Raw genomic sequence first — 16,063 nt, forward strand, 5'->3', positions numbered from 1 at the left:
AATGGAAAAGTTTAACATCCTTGATACATAATACAGTAAGGCTGTAAACAGTGATAGCCAATTTTAGAGCATTATTGCTGCTATAACGTTGTTAATTTTATTTTGATGAGCAAACTATATTTTTGAATTTTTCTTTCTCTTTTATTGAGTGCAGGAGAGAAAAGCTAAAGATAACAAGCCCTGTAATAGAAAACAAATTATTGTTTGCTTTTAGTATTACAGCATATTAGTATTTATTGCTCATTAGTCCTATAGTCAGTGCATTAGGTACTGTACAGTAGCATTCTATCATACATTCTGCCTGTCTGAAGTGGGTTTGTAGTTAAATCATAGTTATGCTTCCTACATGCTATGTTCAGTCTGTGGAGAGACAAATATCATGTAGAAAATACTTAAAAATTTCTTTGTACGTAGTTAGCACATACATTGTATGTGTGAGTCTCTATAATTCTTGCTTAAGATGTTTTGAAATCACAGATAGTACACACGAAGAACACAGATATATTTTACTCCACTTAAGTTGTGATGTTAGCCTCTTTATCATTATATTTAAATCTCTTCACAAGTATTATCTACTATTAGAGATTTTTTCTTTTTTTTTTTTTTCATTTTTTTTTTCTCCACAGGGAAAACTATGTTGAAAAAAAAACCAGCACACCTTTCTGTGTGCCTTTCCTTACATTAGTGACATTGTTGCAGTGCTAGAAAGTCAGGCATGCTCATCACTGTTCTTTATCCTTGCAGGATGTTCCATGGTCTTTGAATACACAAAAGAAAGCTCATGTTGCTTGTGCAGTCTATCTTTTCCCCTTTTGAGGACATTTCTCCTGTACTTCGGAAGCACCATATTTGTCTTTCTGTAGGGCTTTGAGTGATTTTGTTACCATTCTCTGCCTGGAGCATCTATTACTGTGAGGAACTGGAGAGGGAAAAGGGGGACCTTGATGTGGCATGGTACTGTATGGGGAAAAAAATGATTTATGGAGGCCTTTGCTGCTGGGGAGATTGGCCGCTGCTCTGTGCGATGTTTAGAATTTCCTAAAGCTGGCAGCTCTGTGTCATCTTTGACGTATAATAGCACCCTAATACAGTAGCGGTAGTGAGATTAATCTCTTCTAGCTTTAGACATCTGCCTTCTTGACCTCTGTATCAGAGCTAGTCATCATAGGCTCTCCTGGAGGAAGGTAGCCCTTAATAAACTTTGTAGGCTACTTACCTAGGGGTAAAAGTCCATTTTCTCATTTTACCTGACAAATACCTGGTGCATTTTTTCCTGTCCACACTCAAACCACTTTTGCATTTCCTCTGGAGTATAGAAAAGATGAAAACTGCCTTTATGGGTACAAATCCTAGCAAATTAGCTAATCAAAGAATGAGAGCTGCCATCCTCTTGGGTTTTAATAAGCTTAGTTTCTGCTGGTGGTCACTTTGCTAGAGCTGTCCTAAGGAACTGGCCTCTCCTGCTCATTTTGTCACTCCTTGCACAACCAGGCAGTTCCAGTGCAATTCTAATACAAGTTTGTTGCTGCTTTTTACTTTGAGGTGATTGGAAAAAGTGTGATGGTGAAGAAGCATGGTTCATATTCATTCTTTCTATCCCGTCATCTTCCAAGCAGGTCAGGTTGAGAGAGCACAAATGTACAGTTGTCCTTCAAGGTGTCTGGTAGCACACGTACTTACCTGAGAATCATTGAATCATAGAATCATAGAATGGTTAGAGTTGGAAGGGACCTTCAAAGGTCATCTAGTCCAACCATCCTGCAAGGAACTCTATTTCTCCCGTGTCTGTTGTTCAAAGTGCAGAGAGTGGGCTTAGGCAGCCGTCTCAGTGTGTCTGGATAGGACCCTGACATTGCAGAAGATGCTGCCTGGGCATTTTCCTTGGTAGATACCAAGTGAAGAACTGGGAATGAGCTGATATTTCACGTGCAATAATGTACTTTTTTTAAAAAAAAATAACTTTTTGAGGTATCATTGCTTTCAGTACATGCAAGTATAGTCATATACATTAGCAGACATATAAATAGGTGGTTTTTATTTAAAGTTAAGATTAAATAAGAAGTATGACATTTGTACCTTAGAGGATGTATTTTGGAAGTTTGTCTTTCAGTCAAGATACTGAAAGTTCTTGATGTCTGCTTGATGTTGCTGTTCCTGTGTGCAATTTGTAAACTTTTTTTCTCTGTTGTCCCCTGCCATAGTTAAATAAACAAATAAATTGACAGACTATTACTGCTTATGTTGTTATGTTTGTTTTAATTAGCCAGTTCATGACTTCCTTTTTTCGTTGTTATGTATTTTATCTCAAGGCAAGGGGAAAAGGAGGCTAGCCTAAAGCTCTCTCCTGCTCACATATACTGCTTCTCTTAGATTTCAGGGCTAGCTTATTCACATCTTCCAGTGCTGTGCAGTGCCACCCTGTCTCTTTATTTCTGTTTTGCATTATTTTGCACGTAAATTGCACATTTATACATGGTGAGCTTTTGGTATACTGCTTGTGTCCACAGCTTTTATGATCCCCAGTTTCTTGACATTGATATGCAAACCATTATAGAAGCCAAGCACACAGCAAATTTTGAATATTAATAGAAGCAAGCTTTAATTAAGGTGAAACAGAGCTGGTAGAGGATATTCATTCTAATGCATCAGTGTCAGAAAATTGGTTGCAGAGAATGTGAGGAGATATGTGGTCTTCCTGACGTGCTAGTGGGAGCAAGGCAACTGCACCCGGTGTAGCATGTACCTCTACCACTGAACTACCTTGTTCAGTGATGAGCAGGGATGTTTAGTCCCATGGAAGAAAGCTTCTGACCAAAAGGTCGAAACACCTGAGCAGTCATGTTGGATTTGAGTTTTGAAGAATGAGCTTCCTTCCCGGCAGTTCCACACGGGCTCCTTTCTCCCATCACTGGGCCCTTTTGTTTTCAAAGGTCTCCTCTTAGTTTCCTAAAATGGGAACAGCTTGTCCTTGATATCTATAATGATTTATTTTTCTAAGCAATTAAAATTGATTTCTTAAAGCTATAGCAGCTCCCTAATTAAAAAGAATCAATCGCTGGATAAAAAATAAAAAATGCAAAGACTCTGGGGGTGAATGGCATCCTCAAGTTTTATTTGATTTCAAGGAAAGGCTGTAGGGCTTGAGGAAGCAGGGCAGGATCAGTGCCTGAAACTGGTTTGTCTGCGCATGAAAGCCATTACAAGAATGGACCATTCCCAACAGCTGTACTTAGAAAGCCTGAGCATCCTTTTCCCAAACAAGCAGCAAGCCTGAGGGGTTTTGCATCACTAGCTTGTAGAACCAGATGCAAATACAGGTATCCTGTGGCTTGCACACCTGCTGCTAAATATTTAAATGTGTTTGGAGATCACATAAATCTCTCAGTGTTTTATGAAGAGTTTCATGAAAGAGTTTTATCATTTAGAGCACTTCAGTAATTTGAAAATCAGAGTTTTAATGGCCTGTACTTACTTCTCATTTTTTTTCATTGTTAAATACAGCAATATTATCAGACTGAAACCCAGTGTTTTCTTTAATTGTAAACATTAATTTCCATGTATAAAAAAGTGTTGTTTTCAGATGTTCAACTTTTTAATTTCATGCATAAAAATAGGCTTTCTAAAAATGAAAATGTCGTTCCACACTTTCAGAGGTTTTTCTTTCCTGACAGGAAATTTTGCTATTTCGTGTGATTTTTATTTTTTTCTTTTTTTTTTTTTGTCGCTTAACTTTAAAATGTTCCCGTACTCTGTATTTTAATAATCCCATGAAGCTAATGAATGAAGCCTATTGTCTAAGACTCTCAAAGTGTTTCGATACAGCATTATTGTGACATTACCAAGTCAAGTTAGCAAATTCTGAAATGAAATAAAGAATTTTAAAATGGATTTTTTTTAGGCTTCTGTATCCATTATTAGGCTCTTATCTTAGGGATCACAGCTCTTAGCAGACACCATGAACCTTAATTTACAAAGTTTTGAAAACCAAAAAACATTTACATTAGTAGGATTTTACTGCAATTTACTGTTTTTCTAAGTACCAATTTAGCCTGTTGATGAGAAAAGCTTTATGACAATGCAAGATGCAGTCTCACACAAAGACTTGTGTGTAGACATCTTTGCAGCTTATTTTTCAGATACAATTTTTCATACTACTCGAAAATACTGTGAATGTTTTTCCATTCATCTGTCAGTTTTAAAAATGGGGAAGATGGCAGTATTTACCTATTACCTTGTTTATCATTTGACAAACATCATAATTTCCAGTAGTTGTCAGGAGGACTAAATGAAAGAAATTGTGAAGCAAGACAAAGCATACCAATAATAGCGGAATTTCTTAAGATTTGAAATGCTCCCTTATACTAGAGTGATATTTGAATTATAAGATTTATTTAATAAGTGATAGGAATATTTAATGTTTTATTAAGCATTTTTTTCGCAAAACTATTTAAAATTAAATTAAACCAACAGCATATAAGCTAGTGACAGGCGGAAAAAAATATTTTTCTAGTTACACCAAGTATGATTGACTGTTGCGCTTCTTTTTTTTCTCTCACCAGGATTATACTTTGACTATGTATTTTCAACAGTACTGGAGAGATAAGAGGCTGGCTTACGCTGGCATACCTCTCAACCTCACGCTTGATAACCGAGTGGCAGATCAACTCTGGGTGCCTGACACTTACTTCTTAAATGACAAGAAATCATTTGTGCATGGCGTTACCGTGAAGAATAGAATGATTCGCCTTCACCCAGATGGAACGGTGCTTTACGGCCTCAGGTCAGTACTTCCATGATGAAGATTTCATCGCTGCTGTAATGTATTGTTGATATTTGCTTCCTGGTACAAGGTTATTACAAACATTGTGTAGTCTATTATGTAACCTTTCCTGTAACTCTGAAAGATGCCCGTAGAAAACAAATGACACACTCAATGTTTCTTAATTTTGCCAGAAGCGCCTTCAGTCAGGTTTTATCTGTTTCTGTAGAGTCACCATATCTGGAAAGCTTGGTGGCTACAGGAAGGAGAAAGGCAAGCATTAATTGTAAACCTGAAAATTTTGTCCAAAATACAGGTGATAATATTGAATGTACGTGCTTATGTTGTCTCTTGATGTGTCTGTAGTCTATAGGGAAAAAGTCACAAGCAGCCCTGGTTGAATGGAGTCGGCCACGGTCAAAACCATGACTATGGGTAACTTCAGTAATTTCTTCAAACAGGGATCAGCACACAATGTGTTATATTTCAAACCAGAGGTACAATATGGCCTTAGATTGTCCTACTTCCTCTGTATTTTAGGCTGGACCTGTGGTGGTTTTTTTTTGTTTTCTGTCTTAGCTTTTATGGTTAGGAATGCTGAAAAATCCTTCCCTTAATAAACATAATTATATTAGCAAAAATCTTAATGGAAGAGTCATTAGTATTGAAAAGTTGCTTTCTTTGGACAAGTTACTCCATTTGATCCAGTGGTTTAAACTGTACCAGCAAAACAAATCTTTGCTAGTGAAAGCTCCATTTCCCGCATCAGAAATCTCTTGTATTTTTAAGCATAGATAACACTCAAGATTGCTGCATGTGTGTAGTGCAGGATAAAGAGTCCCTAGTAAGGAAATGAATGAGATCTGAAAAGTGGTGCAGGTAGATTACATGACTAGCTGACCTGCTTTTGGTTTTTATCAACAGTTGAACTTTTACCTCACTTGGGTCTTGGTCTCTCATCTCTTTACCTCCTATTATGATAAAAGGGCTGGAGCACCTCTCCTATGAGGACAGGCTGGGAGAGTTGGGGCTGTTCAGCCTGGAGAAGAGGAGGCTCCGGGGAGACCTTATAGTGGCCTTCCAGTACCTAAAGGGGGCCTACAGGAAAGATGGGGAGAAACTCTTTAGCAGGGCCTGTTGTGACAGGATGAGGGGTAATGGTTTCAAAATAGAGGGAGGTAGATTTAGATTAGATATTAGGAAAAATTTTTTTACAATGAGGGTTGTAGAACACTAGCATAGGTTGCCCAGAGAGGTGGCGGATGCCCCATCCCTGGAAACGTTCAAAGCCAGGTTGGATGAGGGTCTGAGCAACCTGATCTAGTCGGGGATGTCCCTGCTCCTTGCAGGGGGGTTGGACTAGATGACCTTTGAAGGACCCTTCCAACTCTAAACATTCTATAATTCTATGATTCTGTATCATTTATGGACTATAATTAGATTAGTCTTTCTAGACAAAATAAAAACAGACTCAGCCTATTATGAAACTTGAAAGAAGTTTAGGATGTTCAGGAGATGTTGTCTATTAACAACTAACTGCTAACTGTTTTTAGCAAAAGGAGGCTTTTATCTCAGATACCATTGACCCAGTATACAGGTTTAGGATTCCTTCCACACATAGTTAAATGTCAAAAAATGAAGCAAGATATTTTTATTTCCTTTATCTCAAGAACCCTTCCCACAAACAATGTAATAAAAAAGTGGTGGACATTTGAATTCTTGTGATTGTAATAATGTGTAGAAGTCTTTCTGTCACACCCTAAAAACATTTGGAATCATTCAGATGAGGATTATCTGTCATAAAATAGTGTGTTCTGCAAAACGTAAAATGTCCACAAGCTAATTGCATTTCACTTGATAGTATTTGCTTGGCAGGGATTTCACCAATGGCTCATGTGTGGCACACTCCTTTCCATTCCCTTTCCTCTGAAAGCACACAATATCCAGAGTCAGATATCCACAGTGTGAAGCACTTGAGTTACTTAATGGAGGATAATTGTGTGAAATTAAATCTAGGCAAAATATAGAAAAAATATTGAGATCAGAAGGAAGAAAATATCTGAGCCTTAGCTCTGTTGATTTAAAGACTTGAACTTTGTGTTGCTTTACTGCTAGCCCATCCTCTTGTATTGTGGCTTCTGAGCATCCTGATGGCATTGGCCTCAAGCTGCAGTCTGGAGACGATGATTCATCCCGTGAACTGAGACCAGAACCTGGAGTTTTATGTGCCACAAAACACAGGGTCACTGAGAATAATAGGGGAAATTTTGGAGGCTTGCAACCAATTATAGAACATCCATGGAGCAAAGCAGTTCCTCAAAAAATATATAGCGAAAGTTATCCTGAGGCCACACTGACTCTCTGTTCTCTTCTGAACAGCGTGGAATTGATCATAGCTTTGAAAGACTTGGCTGTCAGTTATCCAAAGTTTCTCTACTTCAGAGAAAATGATTTGCTGCTACAGCAAAAGTCTGAGAGTAGGGGAATGGGACAGTAGCTTTTTGAAGTTCAATCCATTTTGGGGGAATTTTTCCTTTGGGCACAATACTGACTTTGTTCCACCTTGTTCAGAACAATATACAAGACATGATGGTACAGCAGCTTTTTTCATAATACACCAAAAAAGAAATTATGACATTACAGACTGGGGATCAAAAATAGTTTTTCTGACTCCTTGTGTGTTTGCCATATATAGACCTCTTGTTCTCAGGCAGTACAATTCTAAATGTTACAAATAAATAGAATGGAGGAATATATGTATTTTATCTGAAAGGACTCAGATAGTTACCACCCATTTATATAACACGATGCATGTTTGCAAGGGGAAAAGGTTAGTTGTGATCAGTTAGACAAGGCAACTGCACTTATTTCTGTTCTTTTTTTGAATGAATGTATTTCTGTATCAATAGGAAAAGAGGATCAGATTAGCCATCAGGACTGTGACCTAGTCACACAAAAAGTATTTATTTTGCTTAGACTGATTTGTATTGTAAACTTCTAGGGGACAGAAAATATCCTTCTGTCAGTTGTTTGTGCAGCACCTTCCAGCACATGACAGGTGGGGTTCCTCTGCAATACAGAGTATAATCAAAGGCAATGAGCCTGGTAATATAGTAGCAGAGAAGGATAAAAGAATCTATATCCAGAGGAAAAATAATTGGAGTAGAGAATTTTAAACAATTAAAAATATTTCCTTTGTGTCTTGCTTTCACTCAAAAGGTATGTGTATCTGTGTACCGCTTTATCTTTGTCTGGCTCACATTTGTTTCTCTGTCACTGCTGTGATGATGAGTTCTTGAAACCTTGTTGTCCTGCTGTGTTAGGCAGCATCCCATCCCATAAAAAATAAACCTGCTCTTCTTGGGAGCATGCATAAGCCTGAGCAATTAACGTTTACTTTTGGTTAGCATTTGTGCAAGTTAAATTTGGTAGCCTGAATGTTCATTTAGGAGGGACCTCTGAGCACTCAACTTCCATTGAGTAAATGGAGTAAATCTGTTTCTATCTATATCTAGCTGTATCTTCTTTTCTAGTGAATATTTATTAAATTAAAAACATTTTGCTGTAGTGTAAAAAGTTACCTGAGCAAGAATGTACAGCTTCTGGTACTGGAACTTGTGACACAGAACCACTACAGTATGTGAACATGGCAAAATAAAAATATATTCCTAAAAAGTCATAAGGCAATTAGTAAGCTGACTGCAAGTTTGCCAGCTGCATAATTTTTAATAATTCTGTCAAATTAATCATTTGTAAGTGCATGTGTTCTGTATGGCTGGCATTTAAAGCTAGTTATACAATATAATAGTTAAGATCCTGGTACCACACTCCCTCTTTTGTCAACTTAGCTCATGTGGATTCTGCTGCAGGATCTTAAATGAACCCTAGGTCAGCGCAGGGGAATGTACTAAAGCGTGGGATAGAAACCTCATGGCAGCAATGCCCAAGTGTGCCTGCTTGTTTTACTTTGAGTACAGTTACCAGTTGACTCAGGAGCAAGACCATTTGACTGCACAATCAGTATGGCTTTGTAAAGCTGATCACAGCTAAGACCTTGTCATTTAAAATGTTCATCAATGATCACAGATTTAGGACTAAATTTTCTCCTCTAAGACCCCAGGCTAGTCCTAGTTTTATATGCTTAGCTAGAGCTGCTAGTAGTTGTCATATCTGAGGAGACATTCATCTCCATAATTGATAGCCTGGTGTCTAGCATCTTGCTTGAGGGTCCAGAAGGGCACTTGCAAATGTCGACTGCAGAGAAGACGTCCCCCTAAACTGCAGAGGAGCTGAGGAATTGCTGTTTGTAAACTGTTCCTGCCCACTGGGTCATGTGTTATCAGAGGAACCAGCACATCTCCCAGCAGGCAGCTGGAGGAAGGTTGGCCTAAGTATCCTCCTGTCATACAATACTTGGTATCTGAAAGCCTGTGGGACTAACATAAGGGTATTCAGAGGACACTCAGAGTGGACAGCAGTGGCAGAGACATGATCATACCATAGATAAGGCTGAGAAGGACGAAGATCATCTGTGTGCCTTTCTCACCGGCTGTTTGTGGGAACACAAGTGAGAAGATATGCTGAGTAACAGATACTTAAGCTTTTTCCTCTCCTAGCTCATCCATTGCCTTTGTGCTCATACAACTGTCTCTCCTTGTGCAAAGAAATTACAATATTTTATTGTATAAGCACCTTCTCAGTCAGAGAAGGGTGGACTCTGTTGTCCTATGAGATAGTTGTAATGGTCTTGATCCCTTCCGTTGGATATTATGTGGTTATCAATCTGAAATAACCTATATGCTAAGAATAAGCATTCTTTCCTTCCTTTTCTGGGAGACTGGATAGGGCATTCATAATAACAATAGGGTTTGGGTTTGTTGCTTTTTTTTTTAATGTGAAAGGGTTGAAGAAAGGCACCTAACTACTTTACTGCTCTTGAAATATTGCCCCTGAATTTTAAAGTAATTTACCAGATTAGGATTTCAGAAAATTAAGGGATTAAAGAGAAAGCTTCAAAATGTAGAAAACACACAGACAAAACCTTTACCTTGAGAGTTCCAGCTTCTAGGGGTGCATTTAAGGCATTTCCCCTCTTGTATTATTAGCATAAATTATCACGAGAATATTATTTGTTTAGGAACTAACTGTACAAGGTCCAGCTTTTCTTTGTATCAGGAAGGGATCAGTAAGGAATGGACCTAGTCAGGCCTAGAAGATAATTTAAATGTGAAATTTATATGAAGCCATTAGAAATAAAATTATGCATAATAATGTACATACTCTTGATGAAGGCTTTGATTCAGCAAAACACTGAAATACACTGAAGATTAGTCGTGAGCATGTGGTTATATCTGTCTAAAAGTTAATACAAATGTATCAATCCATTCATTTTAAAATAAAGTGGCAATGCTGGTCACAAGTGGTGTTCACCAGGCCTCAGTACTGGGGCCAGTTCTGTTTAATATCTTTGTCAGTGATCTGGATGAGGGAACTGTGTGCACCCTCAGTAAGTCTGAAAATGGTGCCAGGTCGGGCAGGAGTGTCTCAACTTGCCTCAAGTGATCTACTTGAGGGTAGGAAGGCCCTACAGAGGGATCTGGACAGGCTGGATCGATGGACTGAGGCCAACTGTATGAGGTTCAACAAGGCTGAGTGCCGGGTGCTGCACTTTCATGACAACAACCCCATGCAACAATACAGGCTTGGGGAAGAGTCGCTGGAAAGCTGCCTGGCAGAAAAGGACCTGGACCCAGCAGTGTGCCCAGGTGGCCAAGAACGCCAGTAGCACCCTGGCTTGTATCAGAAATAGCATGGCCAGCAGGACTAGGGAAGTGATTGTCCTCCTGTACTCGGCACTGGTGGGGCTGCACCTCGAATACTGTGTTCAGTTTTGGGCCCCTCACTACAAGAAGGACGTTGAGTTGCTGGAGCGCTCCCAGAGAAGGTCAACAAAGCTGGTGAAGGGTCTGGAGTACAAGTCTTATGAGGAGCGGTTGAGGGAACTGGGGTTGTTAAGTCCGGAGAAAAGGAGACGGGAGATTTTACAGCTCCGCTCTATAGTTGTAGTTCTCTGCAGCTACCTGAAAGGAGGTTGTAGCAAGGCAGCTGTTGGTCTCTTTTCCCAAGTAATAAGTGATAGGATGAGAGGAAACAGCCTTGAAGTTGCACCAGGGGAGGTTTAGATTGGATATCAGGAAAAAAAATTATTACTGAAAGGCTTGTCAAGCACTGGAGAAGGCTGCCCAGGGAAGTGGTTGAGTCACCATCCCTGGAAGTATTTAAAAGATGTGTAGATGAGGCACGTAGAGACGTGGTTTAGTGGTGGACTTGGCAGCGTTAGGTTTGCGGTTGGAGTCAATGATCTTAAAGGTCTTTTCCAAGCTCAATTATTCTATTATTCTATAATGCTGTGTGAAGCTGTTAATACAATTGTTTTGGTTGTGCATGTATATTGTTGAGACTTCTGATATACAAGAGCTTAATGGAAAATGCAAATTCATCAATAGTGAAATGTTTTGCAAATTAATTCTTAGTGTGCTAAATTGCCTGCATTGGAAATAGAGAAGCAAATATATATTGTTCTTTGGGGAGAAAATTTAAAATTCAATATGGTACTTCATTACAAAATCCTCTTTAATTTACTTTTGAATACTAGAGAAATATACTCAATTTTGAAATTAAGCATTTTGCTGAACTTAGAACCCTGTTTCAACATATCAGGCTTTTTCTAGAGCTGCCACAAAACCAAGGGATCAGTTATTCACACAGCTCTAATCATTTTGACATTTGTAGCAGACTGTTTTTCGCTTCACATTTTCTGAAATAAAGTTGTACTTTTTAATCTCAGCACATGTCTGTGTACTATTTGCATATGTGGACAGGTCCGCTGAACCCCAAAGGGACTGGTTGCATAAGGGTACGTCACAGTAAGCTTTCCATTGCAGTCAGCATAACCACTGTTGTATTAAGCTGCTACTCAATGTAAAACTATGGAGCAGATTCTCAATTATTGCAAGCCATTCTTCTGAGAGTGGAAAAATTTGAAAAATAAACAACAACAAAACCTGGATGACTGGCTGTACAGTAATTCTATTTGATGTTTTTATTTCAGAATCACAACCACTGCAGCTTGTATGATGGATTTGAGAAGATACCCATTAGATGAACAAAACTGTACTCTGGAAATAGAAAGCTGTACGTACACGAGAAAATGCGTTTAAAACCTATTTCAAATGCGAGGCGGTTTTCCTTTTATAGAAGTGTATAATATTTACACTTATGTCTATAAACACTATGGGAATCATGTAATTATCACCCTTCAGATTTTTTGTTTGTTTATTTGACTGTTAAAAAAAAAGATAAGGGGTCATCAATTTCTAGACATATGGATACATCCTAGAAAAAACAGGTTTAGGACAGAATGAAGTAATTTATTGCTCTAGCCTGACTTGGCAGAGGCAGTGACTGGATGCTTATCTTCAACACAAGAGAATGAATGTTCATGTTTTAATCAGATTCCTTTTCAAGAGAGTAAACTGTCATAGCATTTTCTTTCAGTACGCTTTGTTATGCATGGATAGTCTTGCCACAGGACCCCTCCTGGGCTTTCAGATCGGCCCCATTTATGATTTGCAATTACGTTCCACACAGAATCAGATTCTCCCTTCCACCAGGTCATGTCCTAGGATTGCAATATACATATGTATATTTGCACTTCAAGAGTTCCTGCTCCATTTCTGCTACTGGCTGGAGATTGTGGGCCATATACAGAAAATAGTTTTATATATGTTCTATATTCAGCTGTAGTCCTCCACTATAGAAGCTAATGGAAATGACGCGACTCACACTCTTTAGTGTGACTGGAAGATATCTGCCCCGATTATGTTTGTCTGTGTTCATTGAATAATCCACCACCTTCTGGTGATTATCAGTGTAAATATACACTTGGTTTCAGTGCTAAATGCGTATGATGTCTTAAATCATGCTAATCTGCAATTTTGCAGATTATTGGGCAGCATTTTCTGTCTCATTGGGGCCATTAATCCTTATGTGAATTTTATGAGAGTGATAGAAAACAGTATTTTGCTTCAAATTCCTGTGCAGACCATAGTGGCACAGCTCTTCAGGAGACCGTCCCACAGACATACAGAACAAAATACCGTACACCGCTCCAGCTGATTATTTTCATCGTCTCAAATAACAAACAGTGTGTACACTGTTTGAAGCTACATCAAAGTCTGTTGTTATTTCTGACCTACTCTCCTGCTTTGCCTGCAGATGGCTACACAACTGACGACATAGAGTTCTACTGGAGAGGTGGAGATAACGCAGTCACTGGTGTGGAAAGGATTGAGCTTCCTCAGTTCTCCATTGTGGAATACAGACTGGTGTCAAAGAATGTTGTCTTTGCCACAGGCAAGTATTGTCATTTGCCCATTTAGTGTTTAATTTCTTTGTGTACAACAATTACTGGTTTATTAATCATAATTATATATAGTCTTAGCACTATGTTGTGTGTTTGGATAAAGAAATTACTTGATAAAGCCTGGAGGCAGAAGTCCATGAAACAGCGTTTCTTGTTTATTTTTCTTTTTCTTGTGTATGTGTGTGGAATATTTAACCAGGCGCCTATATATCTAAGATCTAAATAAATATGAAGTCATTCACCTCTGAATCATCAGTTTAAATGTAGCCTATGGGGTTACTAATCATACGTGAGTATATTTTGGCATACCAAGTAAAAAAGCCACCGTTTTTATGAACACCTCCCTACAACTTTTCAATGCATGTTTGTTGTATTGTTGTTTAGTGAATGTAATGCCTTTTATATCTTGATTTGCACTGATGGGTATGTAGTACTGTATACATAGCCAATGCTTTTGTTATCATTGTTAAGATGCTAAAATTAAATCCCTGGGGTTCTTCCTTGTTTCCTTGAAGATGTAATAAAAGTTACTGGTAACTCACAGCATTGGATGTTGTTGGGGGACACAGCACAGTGTTGATTTACATATTCAATGTTAGACACCAGCATAGGAAAATGTTGTTTTGTGTGACAAGACCAAAGCAACACATAAAGCCATCAGCAAGCATCAGGCCACTGTTTGGGACCTCCAGCTTTTCAGTGCTCTTCAAACCACAGGAGTCTGCTGTTCCATCTGTCCCAGTGTCCTAGAACAAGTGAAGCACAGCTCTATTATGTTTGTAAGCATCACTTCACCCACTCTTTGGACACAGCATCTGTTTCAAAGTACGCAGAAACATGAGTTGTATTTCAGAACAAAATGTAAATATTGCTGGGATTGATTGGGGGTTTGCCAACTGCTGCTGTTCTTGTTTATCATTGTGAATGGAAGGTGTTTTTTTTTTCTGTAGAGAAACAGATACTTTAGTCCTATATCCCTCAGTTCTGCAGCTAGTGTCACCTTTGGCAGCCAGGGCTTTCCTGCCTTTCCACAGGGCTGAATATGGTTTTGTAGGATGGCTCTTTTGGAGAACAAGAAGAATACAGAGAACTTATCTGGAAAGTTTTTATTAAGCCACCTTTTAGTTCAGCATGAAATATTTCAGTAAAGGCATGGTTTAGTAATTTAGAGATGAGAGAGATTTGTTAAATTCAGGAAAAAGAGAAATCCAAAGAGCTGTGAGACAAATTTGAGAATGAAAATTTGGAGTAGATATTTATATGACTGACCAAATTTTCAGAATCATAACAGTTCTTTCCTATAAAACTTGCAGAAGGGGTAAAAACGTCTCATGCTTCATTGTTTAAGGGAGTAGTGTGAGGCAGTCACAGAGAACAGATTACACCATGTTTCTTATGCCATTTTCTGAAGCACATAATTTTTGTCACTGATGAAGACACTGTACTGAATTTACTATTATTTTATACAGGACATTATGATAATGCTTGATTAATTATGAAATTTTGTGACAATTACTTCCATGCAGGGGAAACACCACATTTGTTTCTCAAAACCACATATTTAATTATAAATCTGAAGCATGCTAGTGAATCTGATGGATAAAGTCAGCACACTCTTTTTGAATTTCTTCTTAAATCTCTACTTTCTTATGGTTCTAGTAATTAGGGACAGTTTCTACATTTTTGTGGAAAATAAGTCAGGCATGGTTTTTTTTGTTGGTGTTTTTTTTTTTTCTTTGACATTATTGAAGTCTCAAGGGAAGATATTAGTTTTTTGAGTGCAATATCTCAGTGAACATTTCAGAGATTTCAGTACTAATGTACTTTGATTGTATAATACTAAAAGGACACTTCAGAGTCATGCCGTAAACAGCTTTTGGAGTAGTTATTTCTCCTGTCCTCCATGAGGAGCAGTGCTGTATAATCTTGTGTAACTTATGCAAATAGAAAAATCTGTTCCCATAGTTACTGCTGAGGAGCAATGGCAAACATGAGAAAAACCCCATAGATAATGACAAAAAGCTGTGCAGGGCTGCAAGAATATTGGAGGAACTGCATATATGTTGAAGCATGACATTGGAGTTAAAATGATCTTGCCAAATTAGCAAAATGGGTCTGAAAAAAAGTACAAAAGTCAGTATGGACAAGTGCGAAATAGAACATCTATTCAAATAATTATTCCTATCCAAATTCAGGATAGGGAATACCAGGTTAGGCCAGGGTTCTGTGTGTAGAAATCTAGGGGCTGCTGTTGTTCTCAGACTGAATATGAGCAAATAACATTTTTTGAGAAAAAAAACTAACAACAAAACACATCCTGTAAGGAGTCTGATTTGCATTGTTAAGGCCTGAGCCAAGTATTTGTGGTCATGGGTAGTGCTCTTCAAGACAGTCGTGGGGCAATAGAACGGGGTCTAGGGAAAATTAGTAAGTATGAGTGGAAGTCTAGAAAATGGAATACCTGAGATTACTGGAGAAACAGGTATGATCATGTCATTTAAAAAAAAAGAGAATGCTTGGTGAGATTTAAATAGTGTCTTCAAGTGTCTAGAAGGTATCTGCAAAGACATGAGCAGTAGCCTGTTCTCCTTTTCCATTATGGAAAGAAGAGAAAGTAAAATTTAAATTGCTATGAAGAAGAAAAATCTGGTTTGACTATCCTTCTAACATCAGAAGGCGTTACCGGCTATCATAAGATGTCTATAAATGGCCCTGGATGCCTATGTGTCAGTATCTGAATCAAGCCCATAGTCAAATGATATCAGAACAGTGCTGTCAGTGGAGCAAATTCAGCTTTTCAACATCTCTATTCTGTCAAGTGAATAGCTTTTAGGACCCTATCCAGTTGCCTAAGCATAGGTATCTGGTGCCTCTTGAGA

The 16,063-nt window shown here is 38.3% G+C and overlaps 1 protein-coding gene across 1 annotated transcript in view; it reads left to right on the forward strand.

The window, feature by feature from the left end:
- The window catches only part of GABRB3 (gamma-aminobutyric acid type A receptor subunit beta3), a 124,515-nt gene that overhangs the window by 81,428 nt on the left and 27,024 nt on the right, over positions 1–16,063 (forward strand). The window contains exons 4-6 of the mRNA XM_086768977.1: positions 4,560–4,780; positions 11,871–11,953; positions 13,037–13,174. Coding sequence (XP_086625103.1) covers positions 4,560–4,780; positions 11,871–11,953; positions 13,037–13,174 — 442 coding nt within the window. The remainder of the gene's footprint in view (positions 1–4,559; positions 4,781–11,870; positions 11,954–13,036; positions 13,175–16,063) is intronic.

The sequence above is a fragment of the Chlamydotis macqueenii genome, chromosome 1 (assembly GCF_036417535.1).
Source record: "Chlamydotis macqueenii isolate bChlMac1 chromosome 1, bChlMac1.mat, whole genome shotgun sequence".
Lineage (NCBI taxonomy): Eukaryota > Metazoa > Chordata > Aves > Otidiformes > Otididae > Chlamydotis > Chlamydotis macqueenii.